Source organism: Delphinus delphis, chromosome 2 (genome assembly GCF_949987515.2).
Source record: "Delphinus delphis chromosome 2, mDelDel1.2, whole genome shotgun sequence".
Taxonomy (NCBI): domain Eukaryota; kingdom Metazoa; phylum Chordata; class Mammalia; order Artiodactyla; family Delphinidae; genus Delphinus; species Delphinus delphis.
Genome location: NC_082684.1, coordinates 119250024 through 119270170, shown reverse-complemented (window position 1 = coordinate 119270170; position 20147 = coordinate 119250024). Strand labels below are relative to the sequence as shown.

At 38.4% G+C, this 20147-nt stretch overlaps 1 protein-coding gene across 5 annotated transcripts in view; it reads right to left on the bottom strand.

The window, feature by feature from the left end:
* Window positions 1–2308: 2308 nt before the first annotated feature.
* MEF2A (myocyte enhancer factor 2A) overlaps window positions 2309–20147 on the bottom strand; it is a 178423-nt gene continuing 160584 nt past the window's right edge. For 3 of the 5 annotated variants that reach the window (XM_060005511.1, XM_060005510.1, XM_060005509.1), the window contains 3 exons: window positions 11491–11617; window positions 7691–7817; window positions 2309–6398 (listed from right to left, as the gene is read on the bottom strand). In XM_060005511.1, the coding sequence (XP_059861494.1) occupies window positions 6035–6398; window positions 7691–7817; window positions 11491–11617 (618 nt within the window). In that variant the 3' untranslated portion in view covers window positions 2309–6034. Of the gene's footprint in view, window positions 6399–7690; window positions 7818–11490; window positions 11618–15368; window positions 15393–20147 lie in introns of all 5 variants that reach the window. The other 2 variants (XM_060005508.1, XM_060005507.1) reach the window with 1 other exon arrangement.

Below are 20147 nucleotides of genomic sequence, written 5' to 3'. Positions count from 1 at the left end.
AATGCCATTCTCCGATAAATGGAACTAGGAATCCTTGGAGAGGTGGCTGTTCCAGTACCTGGACAGGGAATGAATATGAGAGTGTTTAACATCTTGCCAGAAAGTAAGGTAGGTAAGGAAATGCTTAAAAAGTGGGGAGGAGCTTTTCCAAAGAATACAGGTGTCTACCTAAAGGAGCTTTTAATGGCCAAAACTGGAATAATTTAAGGAATAAAATAATGATAGTACTAGATTATAACCCATAGAATAAAATAAATATCCATGATTCCATAATTAATATGATCAAATAAATTAGTGGGGAGAAGAGACAGCTCTTCCTTCATAAGTCCAATTAATAAATGTAGAAGAAAACAGGCAAATACTACAGAAATAGTTGTTCTAAACAAGATGCTAAAATTAGTAGGTGAAAGTTTGAAAAACCTATGTATAGTTTCAAAGTATCTCCCCAAGATACTTATCAACTACAAAGGGAAAGATAGTAACTTTACAGTGGAGAAACCCAATAGAAACCACTTAACCAAGTGGTCAAAGTCAACATCACCTGTACAAAATATGACATGAACTGCATGATGCCTTAAGGATACATTATTTCTGTGGCATTCTTGCCAAAATGCACACTCATTCCAATCATGAGAAAACACAAATCCACACATCAAGGGATACTATTCGGAGTAACTGATCAGTATTCTTCAAAAGTGTCTTGTCTTTTTGAAGACAAGAAAAGACTGAGGAACTATTACAGAGACATAACTAAATGCAATGTGGGATCCTGGACTGGATCCTAGAACAGAGATAGTGGATAAAGTGGTGAAATTCAAATAAGGTATTTAGTTAATAGCACTGTATCAATGTTAATTTCTTGGTTCTGATAGTGGTACTATGGTTATGTAAATGTTAACATTAGGGAAAGCTAAGTGAGGGACATATGGCACCTACTATTTTTCCAACTTTTCTGTAAGTTAAAAACTTAGTTCAAAATAAAGTTTAAAAAAAGGGTGGTGGAGGATAATATGGTGAAACCAGTTAGTATAACTAACTGATTTTTTTCTTCCGCAGCTGCGTTCAGCCGCTTTGGTATACATACACAGAGCAGGCAGACTGTGTAAGACAGTGACTGGAGTCTAGGGCATGTTCTCAAAGCGGGGTAAGCCGCCCTGTTAGTTTGGGTCCTCTAGGAAGCAGACACTGCAGTGGAGGTGGGAATTGACCCCAGCTATGTGCAGTCACGGGCTGGGGCCCACCTCTCACTCGCTGGGCTAAGTACGCTCTGCCTGGTGGCACGTGTCCACTCAGCACCCACGAACCCCTCCCCGTAGTGTTCCTGGTGCCTGTTTGGAACCTCCCAACTCTTGTGTCAGCTGAAAGGAAGACCGCTGCCTCCTCAGTTCTACAGCCAAGTGGTACTTTGACCCCCTTGTGAGAGACTGGACAGGCAGATGGGAGCAGGCAGGAGGAGCCATCCCACTGGCAGAAGACATCACTGAAAAGTCATTTTCTTGGCTGGTGTCATTCACAGAATCAACTGAAAAACAACAGAGCCTAGAGGGAGGCAGCACCCATGGGAGCCAACTAGGAAATCGCAATGAATTGATTTTAAGTAGCTGCCGGTGTGATTATTTTTAGCCACAGGCCTCAACCAGCTTTCAAAACCTGCTAGTAAGAGTCTCACAGTAGCCAGCAAGTAAAGCCAGCACAGAAATTTAGCTTTTGACAGCAAGAATCTGTTTAGCTGGGAGATGGCTTAGAAAGCGAATCAGAGGAAAAGAACTCTTTCTGCTGCAAGTTTAATTTTTCACATCTATCACTTTTGAAAATAAAAATTTTTTTAGTAAATCTGCCTTCTGCCACCCCAGCTCAGTATTATGTATGCATGTTGAGTAAAACAAATTATTTCACCACCTAAACTTGAGGGAGAAATAGACTTGGACAATAGTAAGTGCCGGCAATGCCCCACCCCCACACTTTGGTAGCATATCCTGCAGGAAGCCGCGATCAGAGACTGAATGGGTTTAATGTATCCACACCAGCATGCACAGAACGGCCAGGCTGGCTGATGCTGGGACTGGATCCCTGGCTGCTTCCTAAAGCGTCCAGGGCCGCCCCAGGAGGAGAGGCCTCGGGAGCCAATACAGGGGAGGCTGGCGGGGTGCCGCCAACAGTTTCCCTGACCACATCTCAAAGCAAGTGAAAGGGACCTGCAAGCAGAAAAGGGGAGGGGAGGGGAAGGAGGAGGGAAAGGGAGGGGAGGGAGCGAGGAAGGGGAAGGGAAAAAGAGGACGACTGGTGGCAAACATGACAGAGTCTGGAGTACACAGGAAAAGCCAGTCCATCTTTACTGTAGTGAGTGCAGGATACAAAGAGTTTACAACAACCTCTAACATTTTCTTAACCATTTGATAAAAAGTTCACTATAATATTTATTGTATAATGAAGAAAAAAAACACATTCAGGGAAAAATTGAGATTAACTTATTTTTCTTAAAAGGTTCATCTCAAGGATGGCAACAAAGTCCAGCTTGTGCCGCCAAACGGTTTTACATGATCAAACCGTGTACAGCTTCTTGTGTGAACTGTTGACTACAAACATTTACCAAATACATAAATCTCTTTTAAAAAAGCCATTTTAAATATAGCAAAGCAGTGTCTTCTTGCACAGCAAAGTGAAGTTTCTACAGAGAAATAAAAGTTTTACATTTGTAAAATCTTTTTCACATTCTAATCATCTAGCTTCTTATGATCCAATGCCAGGAGTTTTCTGGTTCCTTATTTACTATGTATTTCTTGTGCGCATGATGGTTAATACAGAAAATATGTTAATGCTTTATTAGTTGTCCTTACAGTAAAAGGAAATGATAAAACATATATTGTTCTTCTAGAACAAACCCCTGATTTAGTCTCTAACACAATGGACGTAATTAGGGCTCAAAAGGTTGATTTTTGATTGGGACCATCTGTAGATGTACAGTGGTGACTTTCACTCTCAATGTAGTACCAGGTAGACTGCTGAAGGAAGTACAGCTGCTGGAAACTGTACTTTAACCAGTGCAATTTAAGCTTTTTTTGTTTTTGTCTTTTAGTAATAAAATACTTCATCTGCAGGGATAAAATTTCTTATGATGGTGTCATACAAAACACATGAGTCTAAAAGGGTAGAAAAGTAGGTTCTAAAGTGACACAGTTAGTGTCTTCCCCACTCTGAGCTGGTTTCCAACAGGAGACATGTATGTTTATGTGTTCGTACATGGGGTCTGGGTGAGGGCGTCTCTGTCAAGTCCATATGCTCTAAGTCACACTGGGTATATGGGAAAAGGGTTAACAGTCAAATACTCAGTTCCTGAAAACAGAATACATTGTTACTTGGTCAGTGTAATTGAAATACAAACTCCGAGCCTTGCGTAATATTATTTTAGAAAACAGTAGTTGTACTGATTATAAACCTGCATAGAAAGAAAGACTATTGAGATACAGTCAGAAAAGCCATCTCATAAGGCACACAAGAAAATAGACAGTAAATGTGAATGTGTTAACTCCTATCCCATGTACAGCAGAAGTTCATGAACATGCATAAATAACAACCAAAGAAGCACTGAACACTTCCAAAGCTATAAATGGTTTACAAAGTGGTAAGGATTATCCTGGAAATTCAGTGTTGGGAAACTGTCTTCTTTCAATTAGGTGTGACCTCATGAAGAAATGTGCCTGTAAGTAGTTCAGTAAAATAAGTATATTTTAAAGAAAAACCAGTCCTTTCTGAATAAGAGCCAAATGTCTAAACTGACGAGAGGACAAAGCATATTGCCCTCCCTTTTTTGGCCTCTATCAAAATTTACTACTGAAAATGTCATTAAAAGCAGAATTCCATTTTGCAGCTGGGAATGCCACAAGTTTATCCTGTACCTACTACCTATGTGTCAGCCAGGAAGTCTGGCTGATGATTTGTCACAAAGAGCACAGGAGGAAAAAAACATCACAAGGAACGCAATTTAGGGGGAAAAACCAAAACATAAGTAAAAATTGTAGGTAGCTGCTTAATATTAAGTTTAAAATAGAAAATAGCAGTAATTTTAAACCCTTATTTTGAGTTTCTCAGGAAAGGGAGTATTTAAAAATCGATGATGAAAGACATACAGGACTTTGAATTTTGTTCATGGCACAAGCCCAGGGACCTGCCAAGCTTGCTGTTACCACTTAGCTGTCTTCCTGTGAGAGTAAGGCCTTGGTCAGCATCTCAGTTGAGGGCATCAGGATGGCAAGAATTGTGCCAAGAATCGGCACCATGAGAGGACTGCTCCCCACACTGCAGTGTCATTCGATGCACAGAGTGTCTGGCATGGTAGTATTCTGTAACCAGCTGCATCATGCTATTTTAGAGGGTCAAGGAAAAAAGACCCCTTTCCCCACGAATATTTTTTCCTAATCATTTACCACTTATAAAACCTTTGTGCTCATCAACTATTTTGCCATCTTCTCTAATATTAATTAAATTAGGTCAGCTTTTCTACTATATTTTTTTCCTCACAAAAGGCAAGTTTTAAATAATGCCTTATAAAATCTGTCACAACACATTTTACATTTATGCAGGATGAACTTAACACCAATTTTTTTTGCCACTTTGCTATTTATATACACATATAAAATATATAATGATGCTCAACCCATACAGCACAAAGATTACAATGTAACATCACACATTCACCACCAGTGAGGGGAGAAACCCCTTTATACAATCCTCTGAAAAGACTGGGCCAATAATTAAAATCCAAAGTACAGTATATTTAACAAAATAGTAAATATTAAACAGTGAATACTCTACTTAATAAGGATCTCGCCTTTTCCCCCTAAATTGGCGGCAATCCACAAAAATATACTTTTTAATCTGGTGACCATACAATACATAGGTACTTACATCAAAGGTGATAATATATTTAAGATTCTATATACACAAAGAGTTTGGCTCAACTTTTAATTTACATATAGAGTAATAAGTGTTCATGGCTTTTTTTTTCCAAGGTTCTGCTTGCAAGATATTTTTGTTTGTTTTTTTTTCCCCTCTTAAAATAAAACTAGAAAGTTAAAACAAGATAAAGCTATTCTCTAAAAAAAAAGTTACAACATACAGCTTTGGCTTATATAAATAATTCATAGCAGAATGTGTTCAAAAGTAGTGAATATAATTTTATATATAGTCATCAATTCATAAGGGTGTTTTCTTTCATATAAAATATACATGAGCTAAAATCAGTTTAATTTTTATGATATGAATGTAAAAAGAAACTTCTGACATATTCCAATTATAACTTAATATATTAATTTACTGTTAATGCTCTATATTTCTAGGCTAATATTTTCTGAATATTTCATGCGTGTTTTCTATTCTCTCTCTTTTTTATTAGCTAAAGATCACTTCTTTGACCCAATACATTTTTGCACGTGCAAAACAGTTATGTGTGGGGCTTTTTTGTTTTGTTTTTTGTTTTTAATATCAACAGCCCTTTCCCATGCACCTCTTTGCAACAGAGACCCATGCCAGGTGGGTAATTAATATAAATGTCATTTTATGTACAGTATTGCTTTCTTGGTTCCTGCTTTTCTACTGCTCTGTTCTACAAAGCATTTTTCTTAAGTAACTACAGTCACCGCACAGTTAAATAAAACAAGTAGGGGCCCTCTAGGTTTCTGCAAGCTAGTGTGGGAGAATTATATATATGGGTACACGTTTCTCTGCAAAAACTGGTTATCTTATGAAACAAGTAGTCCAAGGAAGTGCCAGACTAGACTCTGCCTACAGGGTGCTCTGTTTGCCATGGGACGCACACCTGCAGATCTACAAGAGTTTGCAGGTAAGTGCCTGATTCCGTGTATGCAACACACACCCACACATAAACACACTCACACCCACATACATATATATGTAAAGGAATATATATGTATGTATGTACATATAAATATATTTAACTCATGTCCTTATTTACCAACTTAGATATGTAGAGCAGTTCACTGCAGTAACAGAAAGTACAAACACCAGCCTGGAAGCCTTAGGTCACCCACGCGTCCATCCTCATTCGCTTTACGGAAGGGCTCTCTCTGTCCTCAGTGTTTGGGGGTCGGCCAAGCACAATCGGAGAATGGAAGTCGCTCCGCGGGTCCTCCCGGTCACTGCCATCATAGGAGCTGCTTGAGCTGCTCAGACTGTCTACAGGGGAGCGGCCCATTTCCTGCCGCGGCTGTGGCTGCGGCTGCGGCTGAGGGGGTTGTGACTGCGGCGGTGGCTGCGGCTGCTGCTGGAAGCCTGATGGGGTCATTCGATCCCGGGGAGGTGAAATTGGTTCTGACTTAATGTTGATGTTTTGGTTGGTATTAATGGATAAATTCGAACCCTGAGATAACTGCCCTCCAGCACTGAAGGAAAAAAAAAAAAAAGATATGGTAGATGGTTTGTGAGTACATCTGCATAAATGGAATATTACAGACACCACCCGACTGAAAAAAGTCCAGGGTCTGAAATACTGTCAGAATTCCCCAAGACCAGTTTTGGTGTTTCCTGCAGTGCTTGGCACAGAAAAAAATTATATATCCCTGGTAGACAAAAAACAAGTACAGTTGAGATATTTAGTGACTGGTTCTGTTACCCACAGTCTTAGTACTTCTGTAGCTGAAGGATCCAAAACAGTGTCAGTGACTAATGCTGTACATGGACCAAAATGGCAGAGGAACAATATGGCAACTTGAATTCTGCTTCCTCTCTTCCTTTCTGCTGCTTCTGTGACAGGCACAACATGTCACCTATTCTCACAGCAGCTCTCAGAAGTCAGTCATGTCACCCTATTTTCCAGATGAGGAAAGTGTCTCAGAAAGGCTAAGTGACTTGCTCAGAGTAGGACACAGTAGAGTGTATACAGGCTTTCCCCCCAGTCTGAGCACCAAGCCTTTTCCACTTGCCTTTGCATGGCTATTTTTAGTGTGTTCATTTAGGATGCTCTGCAAAGGCCCGAGGGCCAAACACCTGTGTAGGCAAAGAAATTTCCCTCAGATACTCTGTGCCTTTCTCCATGACATAATTCCCAAGACGACTGATAACAGTATGCATTGTGGAGCTATTTCAGGATGCAGGGAAGCTCTCTGGGGATTTTCAGGGCAGGAGGCTAAGAGGCTGGGTGTCCTGAGTGTCCTGAGCAGGGGCAAGGCAGCCAACCCTCGTGGAGGCCTCGTGGGCCTGCTATGCTGTCCCCTCATCTCCTCTAGCTGCTCTGTGGGCTGACTATTCTGGTTCTACTGAAGCACCATTCCTTCTGCTGGTGATGCCTGGTCCTACCTGGGCACCACTGTAAACCCTTTTCACTTATATCCCCACACACTGTCCATAAGGAACATTCTCTTTTGTGAACCCTTCTTGGTGAGGTATACAGTGTATGCAGTGGGCTGGGATCAACCACATGAATCCCATGTAGCTTGATTCATACATAAGATACCCAAGCCCTACCACTCCACCCCTACGATCCGGGGAGAAAGCAAAGGGGCGTAAGTAGCCCATTTTCTTATTCTCTTTGTCTGTTGATGTTAACCAAGGCAAAAAAGAGAAGGGTGGCAGGTAGGCCGGAATACCTTCAGGCTGCCTTTCTTCAAAGGCAGTGGAATGAGACAGGGGTTGGGAAATAGGGGTACAGATTTGGGGAAAATTTCTAGTTACTCACACGAGAGAGCTGAGGGCTGCTTGTCCTAAATGGTGCTGCTGCCAGGCTGACACCTGTCCCAGAGACAGCATTCCTGGGGAGTTGAAGCCCTGCAGGGCCGACAGGTCTGCACTAGTCAGTGAGTAATCTAAAAAAGAAGGAAATGTTGCTTGTGTGTGTAATAAAAGGACCATGCAAAATCTGTTTTTCAATTAGTTGCTTCAAAAGTTTTATGTTGAGAGAAGCCAGGTACTTCATAACATCAAACAACGCACTTATGGGTCTAAAACCCACAAAAACTTTTTCTTTGGGGAGGTTTATAGGACCTAGCTGTATTCAGTTGTCTGGGATTATTTCAATAAAAAACGTTTCAATTTTGTACTGAATAATTTATAGTTTATTATTTTACAAGAAGTTGAGATACTTCTTCCGGACTTGTAAATAGAAATAATAAAAATACCATCACTAAAGGATGTTCCTATACAATTGTTATTTTAAATAAATATGCCCACTGCTACCCTCCTGAACAAAGAGAAACACTCCAGCTCACCCTGACTCCATCTAAATCAGCACATCTCATATTCTTGAAGTAAAGGGGGAGCAGGAAAGACTCAGGACCCCTTCTCATGGGGTGCCAAGCTTAGTGACATAGACAGTATTTACATTATCACACAATTAAATGACTGCGTTTGTTCGAAGTACAGGAACTGTCAAAGATCCCTGACTGCATGCAAAATGAAAGTTCATCAAAAAACTGTTACAAGACATAATATACATGAATACTTCAGTCATCATCGTTGTGACCAAGACGTGGGATGTTAGTTATCATTCACACGTAGAGTTATTTCAGTTCATCATTAACACTTGTCTTTTCCAGTTAGTTCTAAAGAGAGGAGGCACAAACTCTTCTAACTTCTTTTTCATGTCTCAAGAGAGGTGTTTAAAGAAATTGGTCTTCCTGGTGAATTAGTATTTTAAAAAAAGAAACTGAGTTGAAACAGCATAGCTCTGCTTAGGATATTTTCTCATTTAGTGTTCTCTAAGATTGCCTCGTCCCTCCCCACAGAAGCTGGGGTGGGGGGTCCATCACACTGTGCCTTCCACAGTGCCTCCAAGTCCTTCCAACTACTTACTTGACATGTCTACTTGGATGTCTCTCCAGACACACCTCAAATCTGACATGACCCCAACTGGACTCATCATTTCCTCCAAACCTGCTTCTCTTTAGTAAATGGAACCAACTTTCACATGACTGTTCGTGCCAGAAACCTGTGGGTGTTATCCTTGGTACTTACTTCCACCACCAACCATCATGTCTGATTGACTCTAGCTACTGTCTCTCAAGCCTGCCCAAGTTTCACCATCTCTACTGCCACCACCCTAGTTCACGCCATCAGTATCCATTACTTGGATCACAGTTAGCCTCTTGTGTGGTGTCCTTGAATTCACTTTTGCCCCATGCACACTGTAGCCAGGTGATCTCAAAAAAAAAATATGGTCATGATACCTCTCTGCTTAAAACCTTTCTATGGCTTCCCAATGCTCTCAATGCTTCTCATGTCCAAAGTCCTCAACAAGGCCTATGCATCCCTACTTACCTCTGTAGTTTCAACTCTATAGCCGTCCCATCCCTCCAGCCACATTCCTGCTGCCTCCTAGCCTTTGTACACAGTACTCCCTCTTCCCGGAACACTCTCCCTACTCTGCCTGGCTGAGTCACACGTGCTCCTTCAGGTTGAAGCTTCAGTGAAGCCCTTAACACGACAGTAATAAATTATTCCTAGAGCTGTTTGTCCTGTGACTTTTCCTCTGATAGACCCTACATTCCACTGTTAACCACACACTCTTGTATTTCCAGTGCCTGCCATGGTGCTTGTTACACAGTATGTGTTCAATAAATATGTGCTGAATGGATTCATGAATAAGTGGAGAAGCTGGGAGTGTTATGGATGGGCATGAGGAAGCGTCTATATGATTCCTTCACACAGAACTATTGTACTCTTTGAAATGTTGCTCATTCATCCCTGTACTGACTGGCATGTGTTTGACACATGCCACACATACAACGTAGCTGATATACTAACAAAAGACAAAACATGGACGCATGTTTTAAAAAGGCAAATAGATAAATACGTTAAAGATAATGTGGTAACATTAAACAGAATAGGTGCTCTGAGAGAGAGCAAAGACTATGTAGTTAAAGGAGGAGTGAGATTGATGCTAAGTGATGGACAGTTTCGACAGAACCTGACTCCATTTTTATGTTTTGGTAATTCCTTCTGGACTTAAAAAAAAAAGATTCTTTAAATCCCATGGCATTTCTAAAAACAAATACAGGGGGGGTATCTAAGTTGAATATTGGAAAAACCTGTCATGAAATGCTCAGTAAACTGTAATCTAATGTTGACACCCTGCTCAAGCCCCATCTCCTCAGCCAACACTCCTCTGAACATTCTAGCTCACAGATTTCCTTCTTTCCTCACCTTCTCGAGATCAGAGCATGAACTGGTAACCTCAACAACTCAGGACTTCCCCGCCATAGTTACCAACTTAGGTATGTCCTGTCTCCTTTTCCAGAATAAACTTGGGAGAAAATGTATGTCCCTAGAATAGTGTTGCTCATATAGCTGGTGATCAGGACAATGAAACAGAATTTATATGAATGCATAATCCCTGGCTTTACTCTAGATTTAGCTGATGGATTTGGACTTTTTTTTCATATTGATCGTTGGAAAAGGTAGTAGACATTTTCTAAGAGGCTTTCTTTTTCAACAAAACCTTTTAAAGTTATTTCTGTTTTAAAAGAACTACTTGGAATTAAAGCAGCAATCAAATGTATTGATGGCTCTGCACCCCTCTGGGAGCTCCAGAGAGCAGGGTGAAAGCACCGTGCTACAGCATTTATCCTGAAGTCTAAAATTAGATGATTTTTATTAGTCTCCTTATTAGAATCACAAAAGAATAAATTCTCTGCACTGTAGTCTCTGAAAAACTGGCAAGGTATTTTTAACTATTTCCCTCTTTCCTTCTTTTGAAGCATCAGGTGTTTGGCTCAGCTGGCGAGAAAGTGAAGCCCCATGTGTCCTCTGCCGCTCCCTATGATGGCACATCTAGAGAAACCTGTGCACGTCGGGTTCTCCACACAGCCTGCGTGGCTGAAAGCACCCCTTCAGTCACTGCAGCATTCTTAAATTTACCTGATATACCCTCCAAATAGGGTATTTGGGAGTGAAATGTCTAAATAAGCATGAATGAGTGAAAAGCTCCCCTCAGAGGTGACGAGTGACAGACTCTGAGGAGAAACAAGAAAGCTCCTGGTCTTGCCCCTCAGGCACAAACAGCAGAAACCAAAAGGGGTGTCACACGGAGGAAAACATGACCTGCTGGCACAGCCACCCAACTCCACCTCCCCGAGCCCTGAGGTCCAAAGGGACTCAGTCTTTCCCAAGCTAGGTTGACACAGCATACAGAAAAACACCTCATTTTAAAAGCCTGGAATAGTGAGATGCTGTTTAACAAGAACTATATAGAAAATGCCGAGCCTTTTGCTCCGCTTGCTGCATACCATAATTTTGATAACAGCTAGTTGTTTCTTCGTCAGGGGTAAGTAAAAGTTCATGCTGGGAAATCTTTCTACGATCAATGTGTATTTTCTAATTTTTTTTCAAGACTAGCATGTGTTTCTTTAACATATCCAAATATGAATCTAAGAAACTGGAAATAACTTATTTCAATAAATATACTATTTAAAAATCATAAAAGCACATGTTGAGCACAAAACAAAGAAATAAAACCCACAAAAGGCAACAGAGTAGGCTTACCAGTGTTGTAGGCGGTCGGCATTGCTGAGTACACCAGGCCCTGTGGAGGCAGGCTAGGGGTTGTCACAGACACCACGGGGGTAGCTAGGGGCTGAGTGGCTTGAGAACTGCTTATCCTCTGGGTATTCTGTGAGAGAGAAGAAAAAAGTAAAAGTGTTATTCTGTGAGTATTTATATTCAAATTTAATATTTTAAAAATAACATTCAATTTAAAAGTGACTTTTCACAGTTTTATGATGTGAATGTCATTATTCCCTGAAGCAGTGATCATGTGAAAACCTTAAAAATACTAATAAGAATAACTAAATATTTAATTTTGAAGGATGTATTTTACATTAATTATTCAGTTTCCCCTAGAGTCTTTTTCATAGAGTTTATTGATGTCAGAGATATACCCTTAAAATAGAAAACTGCATTAGGACTGATAACACTTATGTGTTAGCATAAATGACGACTTGATGCCACTATAAAGATAGCCAAACTACCCTAAATAAAATATGTGTAGATTTTAAATACCAGAGGATAGCAAGGTCATTTGTATATATAGAGATTATAAGTCCATGAGCATATAGGGATCAAAACTACTTTTTGCAGCATTTACTAATTTAACAAGGTTTTAAGTCATGGCTTACTAAAGTGCAGCTTGTATTCATATTTCCTTCCCTCTGATCCTGCAGTTGACACACACACACACACACACACACACACACACACACACACACACACACATATATGTACATGTATATGTATGTATATATTTAGATATAGATTTTTTAAGACTTTTAAAAGAGCAGTTTTAGGTTCACGGCAAAATTGAAGGAAAGGTACAGAGATTTACCATATACTCCCTGCCCCCATACATGCAGAGCCTCTCCCATCATCCACATCATCCAACACTGACTGTTTTTTAACGGCAGATTCACACACAGTCTCCTGACTCTTATGAGAGGAGAAGCTTTGGGTAGAGAGCTCTTGAATAAAGTACTTTTTTATTTTTATTTTTTTGAATAAAGTACTTTTGACAGGGCTGCATGAAAAATGGTAAATGCTTGCCAACTGACAGCATCTACATAGTATCCTATCTACAATGGGAATGAAAAAAGAAAACAACTATTGAATAATCAAGTCAGTTTAAGATAGTCACCATTCTCTATGTGTAGAGGTATGACAGGGCAGTTTCTCATGACACTGCCTTAAGTGAACACTTTCTAAAACTGAGGATCAGAGGAACAGGACAGACTCCAAGTTCCATGTGGTTAGAACACAAGAAGGCTAAAGCATAACTCCAGGGTTATTTTTTTCTAACTGAAGAAATTACAGCCTGATAACTGACATTTGGGGTACTAAGCCATATGAATAAAAGTATAATTCAGTGCCCTTGAGGTTACAGAGAGTCAGGATGTGATTCAGTTTTCTCTATCACCATTTCAAAGGGTAATCAGATAAAGGCCTTTGGTTAGATCTAGATTTTTGAACTTTTGATCATTTGATAAGGATCCAGATCTCATTTTATTTCTTTTTAGTTTGTATTTTCTATCCAATCTTAAATTAGAGGATGTTGGAAAGACCATTCAGGTATACTGCCCTGGATCTTGTCCCAGATTCACTAATTCCTAAGCACTGGGAAAATCATTTAACCTCTCCAAACCTCTTCAGTTGTAAAGTGGGGAAGATAGCGATCATTGTGCTGCCTGCCTTGTAGTACTACTGTGAGAATATAGTAAGGTAATAGATGGGAAATGCTTTGAGACAACTGAAGTACTACAGGAAGGTAAGATAGTACCCTTAAATTATTGCTCTAAGAAACCCTCTGGCCCAAGATTTCTACATAACTCGTATAAAAAAAAAGGTAAATATATTTATTCCTTCTGATCCATAGCTATTCCCCTGGAGCTGTCATGAAGTAGAGTTGTTCTAGAATTGCAAGGCTTCTAAAGGAATCTCTGTAGCCTGGTTCTAAAGGAGTCTTTAGTGTAGGCTCCGGGCACTTGTCTTTATTTCACTTGGGGTCAGAGCCATTCATGATTATATTTTAGAGCTCAAGCCAATTTATACAACTTTCCGAATTCTAATAGATTGTGTTTCTGATTATATTTTAGTCTGACACATAAAGCTCTGCATTTTAAATTGATTAAGTTTTAGAGTCTGAATTAGCTTAAGTTTTAGAAATGCGAATGACTATACAATTTTTGGTTATATATTTGTTTCTTAATTACAAGTATTTATTTTTATGATTGCTAGATTTTATAGTCTTCAAATACTTAGAAATTTACCTTTGAGATTCTGTAATTGAGGGTATACTTTAAGGAATGTGGAAAGGAATACATTTTTGTCTCAGCATCAAGTTAAAAATTTTAATGAATTTTTGAGACAGATCTACTTTGGATTTAATTTGTTCTCACAGATTTGGTCACTGAAACTTCAAGAGTCAAATACTAGGTGAAAAATAAAGTACAACATGGTTTGGTCTAGCTTTATTCATGCCATAGCTTCACCTCCACGGAAATCTACTGATGTGACCTCAAGATGGGGGGGTGGGTGGGATGGGGTGTGTGTGTGTTTGTAAAACAGTAACACTCCAATATATCGGTTCTACCCATTAAAGCTCAATGGCACTGATTTCCACAACCACTAGAGGGCAACATATTGCTAGATAATTCATAAGTTCACAAGGAAGCACTTATGATAACTTCTTAAGGGTATAAATAGTGAGGTTTAATCTAAGATGAATTATTTTATCTTGAACTATAAACATCCATTTGCTAATCATTACTGTATCATTAAGTACAGTATTTCCCCAAAAGATAGTTAAAATCTGCACATGATATAATCCAACGCCACAACGAAAGCTGGCTAGTATATTTTAGTTAACCAATATGAAACCACATCCAAAACTGTGAGAGTGAACACAAAGTTAAAGAACAATCTCTCGTTTTAAGGACAGAGCACAGACAACCTTATTTGAAAAGAAAGCAACTGTGCAAAACATACCAACATGCATATATATATATATATAAAATAATGTAAACAAAATGAACAGATGCCTTTCCCCCATGCTTTCATGCAATCTAAACCTCTGTCCATGCTAAAAACTAAACATTTTCAAGTTTTTATTCCCCTTAAGGTCACCTAATTAGCAGCTGACTGTGAAATCAGAAGATCAGTTCTGTGAGGTTTGAGTTTTAGTTCCCAAAGAAATATATTAACTGAAAGTTACTTTTAGTCAAATTTAATTTCTAGAAAAAAAGCCAATAAAAATCATTTGTTTTGGAAAAAAGGTAATAGCTACTTTTAAGAACAGAATATCTTCTGATAGAAAAAAAAATAAGTTTGTGTATGTTAAATTAAAGACATTCATTTTAATAAACAGGGAACCCCCTTGTGGTTCAGATCGTCTCATGCAGGATGAAATAATTCTAACTCTGAAAAAAGGTGACCTCACCAAAAATGATGTAATCTTTTTGAAAGAAAGAGAAACACAAGACAGTGTGTTACAATCTGAGGAATTGTGAGGGTGAAGTCATTTTCTAAAAATATATTAATAATTTGGGGAACTATAAAAGGTATTCTGTATCTTTCCTTAAAAAAAATCTTTAATGTGTCTTCTCATCATGGACAGCTATTGTTTATAAAGGCTCTATCCCAAAGTTCCCTAAAAAGTGGTAACAAATAAAATGGGTCAAGATATACAATTATAAGTAGGAAAACCAGACTCTGCAGTACCCGTAGGTTGGTTTAGTTATTCAAAATGTTTGGACAGTATTTAATAGCAAGAAAAAAAATCTGTGTAACAAAGGGAATATTAGATAAAAACACTGAAGAGAATTAGTACTTTCTACATCTTTTTCAACTCCCTTCAATCGGAAACCCACACTCACCAACTCCAATTCCTCTTCCTCCGACTGCACTCAGCACATAAGAGGGATAAGAGAGTTACTAAGACTGTTGGTACTCGAATATTAAATATTTCTTTAGAAAAACATGGTATCTGAACACTAGCAGTTGTTTGGAAGTCTAAAGAGATGATTATATATGCAGTAAGTACAAACATAAATTATTTATTGTTTCTGTACCTGTAGTTGACTTCAAAAGACTGGAAAGATTCTTTTAAATCCTCTAGGGCCAGGATTTAGACATTCCTACCCCAACTTGGTCTGCTCTTATGCTGGCCTCGCCTACACATGGCCATGCTACTGTGACAATATATAAAAGTATTTCCTAATCATGAAACTAGTTTCTATTTGGAATCTGGAGAATATTAACTCTATACTTACATCTAAATCCTCCCATCCCTACCCTACCTGGTCACACATGTCCATTTATCTTATACTAGATTCTGTGCTCCTTGGTGGGCAGAAATTATCTTGTTTTCTTATTTCCCACAGTAACTAAGCACACTGTTATGAAACAACAAGAAATCAAACATTTAGTAAGTATAGTTTTAAATAATACAAATTTATATGTTTATCATTTGCAAATACAGTTTTCAAATGAATATAATAATTTCAATGGAGAAAAACCACATATATGAAGAAAATGAGACTGGAGGAGAAATGAACTGATAAATCACATACAGAAAAGATGAATGAAACATACTGCTCCTTTTTCCCCTACACATCTAGAAAGTCTTAATATGCTAGAAATAATCTACTATCTAGGGTTTTTATTATTTTACTTGAGTAAGTCAAGCTTCTTTGTCAATCTGCGAAAGGTGTCTTTATAAGCATCACTGATACATGAAGCCCCAATCTGAAAGCAGACAATGGTGTAAAATAGGAAGAAGCCTCATTATTTACTGTGAAAAACAACTACCTGGCCTATAAACTTCTATTTCAAATGTGCACAAAATGCTCTTCAACTGTTTTGTTACAGATGTCTTCACACATCTCCAACTGTAAGACACATCAAAATAATATGGGTGTGTGTACAGTTTTCACTATAACTTACAGGGATAAGGGTGTAAATAGTTTCTGTGGCAAATTTTAAGAATTCCACGGAGATGCTTCATGATCTCTTAAAAAAAGATTAAGATAACTGACAAGGTACTAAATGTCAAACTTGTAGTTTGTCCTTAAATCCTGCAGTTTATTAGTAATTCTTATAAATGTATTTCTACACCTTAAATGAAACTTCCTATAGTTTTTATTTCTGAAGGATAGTGGCAGGTATTCCACATCCAGTTCATGAAAGGTGAGCCAAATGACTATCCTAAATGTCATTTTTTCTCAACTCCTTTTCTTGGGGACATACTTCTCTGTTATATATAGGTATGTATTTTTTAAACATCTTTATTGGAGTATAATTGCTTTACAATGTTGTGTTAGTTTCTGCTGTATAACAAAGTAAGTCAGCTATATGTATATATATATCACCCCCATATCCCCTCCCTCTTGCATTTCCCTCCCACCTTCCCCATCCCACCCCTCTAGGTGGTCACAAAGCACTGAGCTGATCTCTCTGTGCGTGCGATGAAGCTGCTTCCCACTAACTATTTTACAGCTGGTAGTGTATATATGTCAGTGCTAATTTCTAACTTCGTCCCAGCTTACCCTTACCCCTCCCGGTGTCCTCAAGTCCATTCTCTACATCTGTGTATTTATTCCTGTCCTGCCCCTAGGTTTGTCAGAACCAAGTTTTTTTCTTTTTAGATTCCATGTGTGTTAGCATACGGTATTTGTTTTTCTCTTTCTGACTTACTTCAATCTGTATGACAGACTCTAGGTCCATCCACCTCAAGACAAATAACTCAATTTCGTTTCTTTTTATGGCTGAGTAATATTCGATTGTATATATGTGCCACATCTTCTATATCCATTCATCTGTCAATGGACACTTAGGTTGCTTCCATGTCCTGGCTATTGTAAATAGTGCTGCAATGAACATTGGGGTGCATGTGTCTTTTTGAATTATGCTCTTCTCAGGGTATATGCCCAGTAGTGGGATTGCTGGGTCATATGGTAGTTCTATTTTTCTTTTTTTAAGGAACCTCCATACTGTTCTCCACAGTGGCTGTATCAATTACAATTCCCACCAACAGCGCAAGAGGGTTCCCTTTTCTCCACACCCTCTCCAGCATTTGTTGTTTGTAGATTTTTCGATGATGGCCATTCTGACTGGTGTGAGGTGATACCTCATTGTGGTTTTGAATTGCATTTCTCTGATGATGAGTGATGCTGAGCATCCTTTCATGTGTTTGTTGACAATCTGTATATCTTCTTTGGATAAATGTCTATTTTAGGTCTTCTGCCCATTTTGGGATTGGGTTGTTTTTTTGATATTGAGCTGCATGAGTTGCTTGTACATTTTGGAGATTAATCCTTTGTTGCTTCATATGCAAATATTGCTCCCATTCTGAGCAATGGTCTTTTCATCTTGTTTATGGTTTCCTTTGCTGTGCAAAAGCTTTTAAGTTTCATTAGGTCCCATTTGTTTGTTTTTATTTCCATTTCTCTAGGAGGTGGGTCAAAAAGGATCTTGCTGTGATTTATGTCACAGAGTTTTCTGCCTATGTTTTCCTCTAAGAGTTTTATAGTGTCTGGCCTTACATTTAGGTCTTTAATCTATTTTGAATTTATTTTTGTATACAGTGTTAGGGAGTGTTCTAATTTTACTCTTTTACATGTAGCTGTCCAGTTTTCCCAGCACCACTTACTGAAGAGGCTGTCTTTTCTCCATTGTATATTCTTGCCTCCTTTATTAAAATAAGGTGACCATATGTGTGTGGGTTTAATCTCTGGGCTTTCTATGCTGTTCCATTGATCTGTATTTCTATTTTTGTGCCAGTACCATCTGTCTTGATTACTGTAGCTTTGTAGTATAGTCTGTAGTCCAGGAGCCTGATTCCTCCAGCTCCGTTTTTCTTTCTCAAGATTGCTTTGGCTATTCAGGGTCTTTTGTGTTTCCATACAAATTGTGAAATTTTTTGTTCTAGTTCTGTGAAAAATGCCATTGGTAGTTTAACAGGGATTGCACTGAATGTGTAGATTGCTTTGGGTACTATAGTCATTTTCACAACGTTGATTCTTCCAATCCAAGAACATGGTATATCTCTCCATCTGTTTGTACCGTCTTTAATTTTTCATCAGTGTCTTATAGTTTTCCGCATACAAGTCTTTTGTCTCCTTAGGTAGGTTTATTCCTAGGTGATTTATTCTTTTTGTTGAAGTGGTAAATGGGAGTGTTTCCTTAATTTCTCTTTCAGATTTTTCATCATGAGTGTATAGGAATGCAAGAGATTTCTGTGCATTAATTTTGTATCCTGCTACTTTACCAAATTCATTGATTAGCTCTAGTAGTTTTCTGGTAACATGTTAGGATTCTCTATGTATAGTATCACGTCATCTGCAAACACTGACAGTTTTACTTCTTCTTTTCTGATTTGGATTCCTTTTATTTCTTTTTCTCCTCAGACTACTGTGGCTAAAACTTCCAAAACTATGTTGAATAACAGTGGTGAGAGGGCTCAACCTTGCCTTGTTCCTGGTCTTAGAGGAAATGGTTTCAGTTTTTCACCATTGAGAATGATGTTGGCTGTGGGTTTGTCATATACGGCCTTTATTATATTTTCTAGAGAGTTTTTATCATAAATGGGTGTTGAATTTTGTCGAAAGCTTTTTCTGCATCTACTGAAATGATCATATGGTTTTTAGCCTTCAATTTGTTAACAGGGTGTATCACATTGATTGATTTACATATATTGAAGAATCCCTGCATTCCTGAGATAGACCCAACTTGATTATGGTGTATGATCCTTTTAATGTGCTGTTGGATTCTGTTTGCTAGTGTTTTGTTGAGGATTTTTGCATCTATGTTCATCAGTGATATTGGCCTGTAGTTTTCTTTTTTTGTGATATCTTTGTCTGCTTTTAGTATCAGGGTGATAGTGGCCTCATAGAATGAGTTTGGGAGTGTTCCTCCCTCTGCTATATTTTCCAAGAGTTTGAGAAGGATAGGTGTTTGCTCTTCTCTGAATGTTTGATAGATTCACCTGTGAACCCATCTGGTCCTGTGCTTTGGTTTGTTGGCAGACTTTTAATCACAGTTTCAATTTCAGTGCTTGTGATTGGTCTGTTTATATTTTCTATTTCTTCCTGGTTCAGCCTCGGAAGGTTGTGCTTTTGTAAGAATTTGTGCATTTCTTCAGGTTGTCCATTTTATTGGCATATAGTTGCTTGTAGTAATCTCTCATGATCCTTTGTATTTCTACAGTGTCAGTTGTTACTTCTTTTTCATTTCTAATTCTGTTGATTTAAGTCTTCTCCCTTTTTTTCTTGATAGGTCTGGCTAATGGTTTATTAATATTGTTTATCTTCTCAAATAACCAGCTTTTAGTTTTGCTGATCTTCGGTATTGTTTCCTTCATTTCTTTTTCATTTATTTCTGATCTGATCTTTATGATTTCTTTCCTTCCGCTAACTTTAGGGTTTTTTGTTCTTCTTTCTCTAATTGCTTTAGGTGTAAGGTTAGGTTGTTTGAGATTTTTCTTGTTTCTTGAGGTAGGATTGTATTGGTATAAACTTCCCTCTTAGAACTGCTTTTGCTTTTGCTGCATCCCATAGGTTTTGGGTTGTGTTTTCATCATCATTTGTTTCTAGGTACTTTTTGATTTCTCTTTGTTTTCTTCAGTGATCTCTTGGTTATTTAGTAGAGTACTGTTT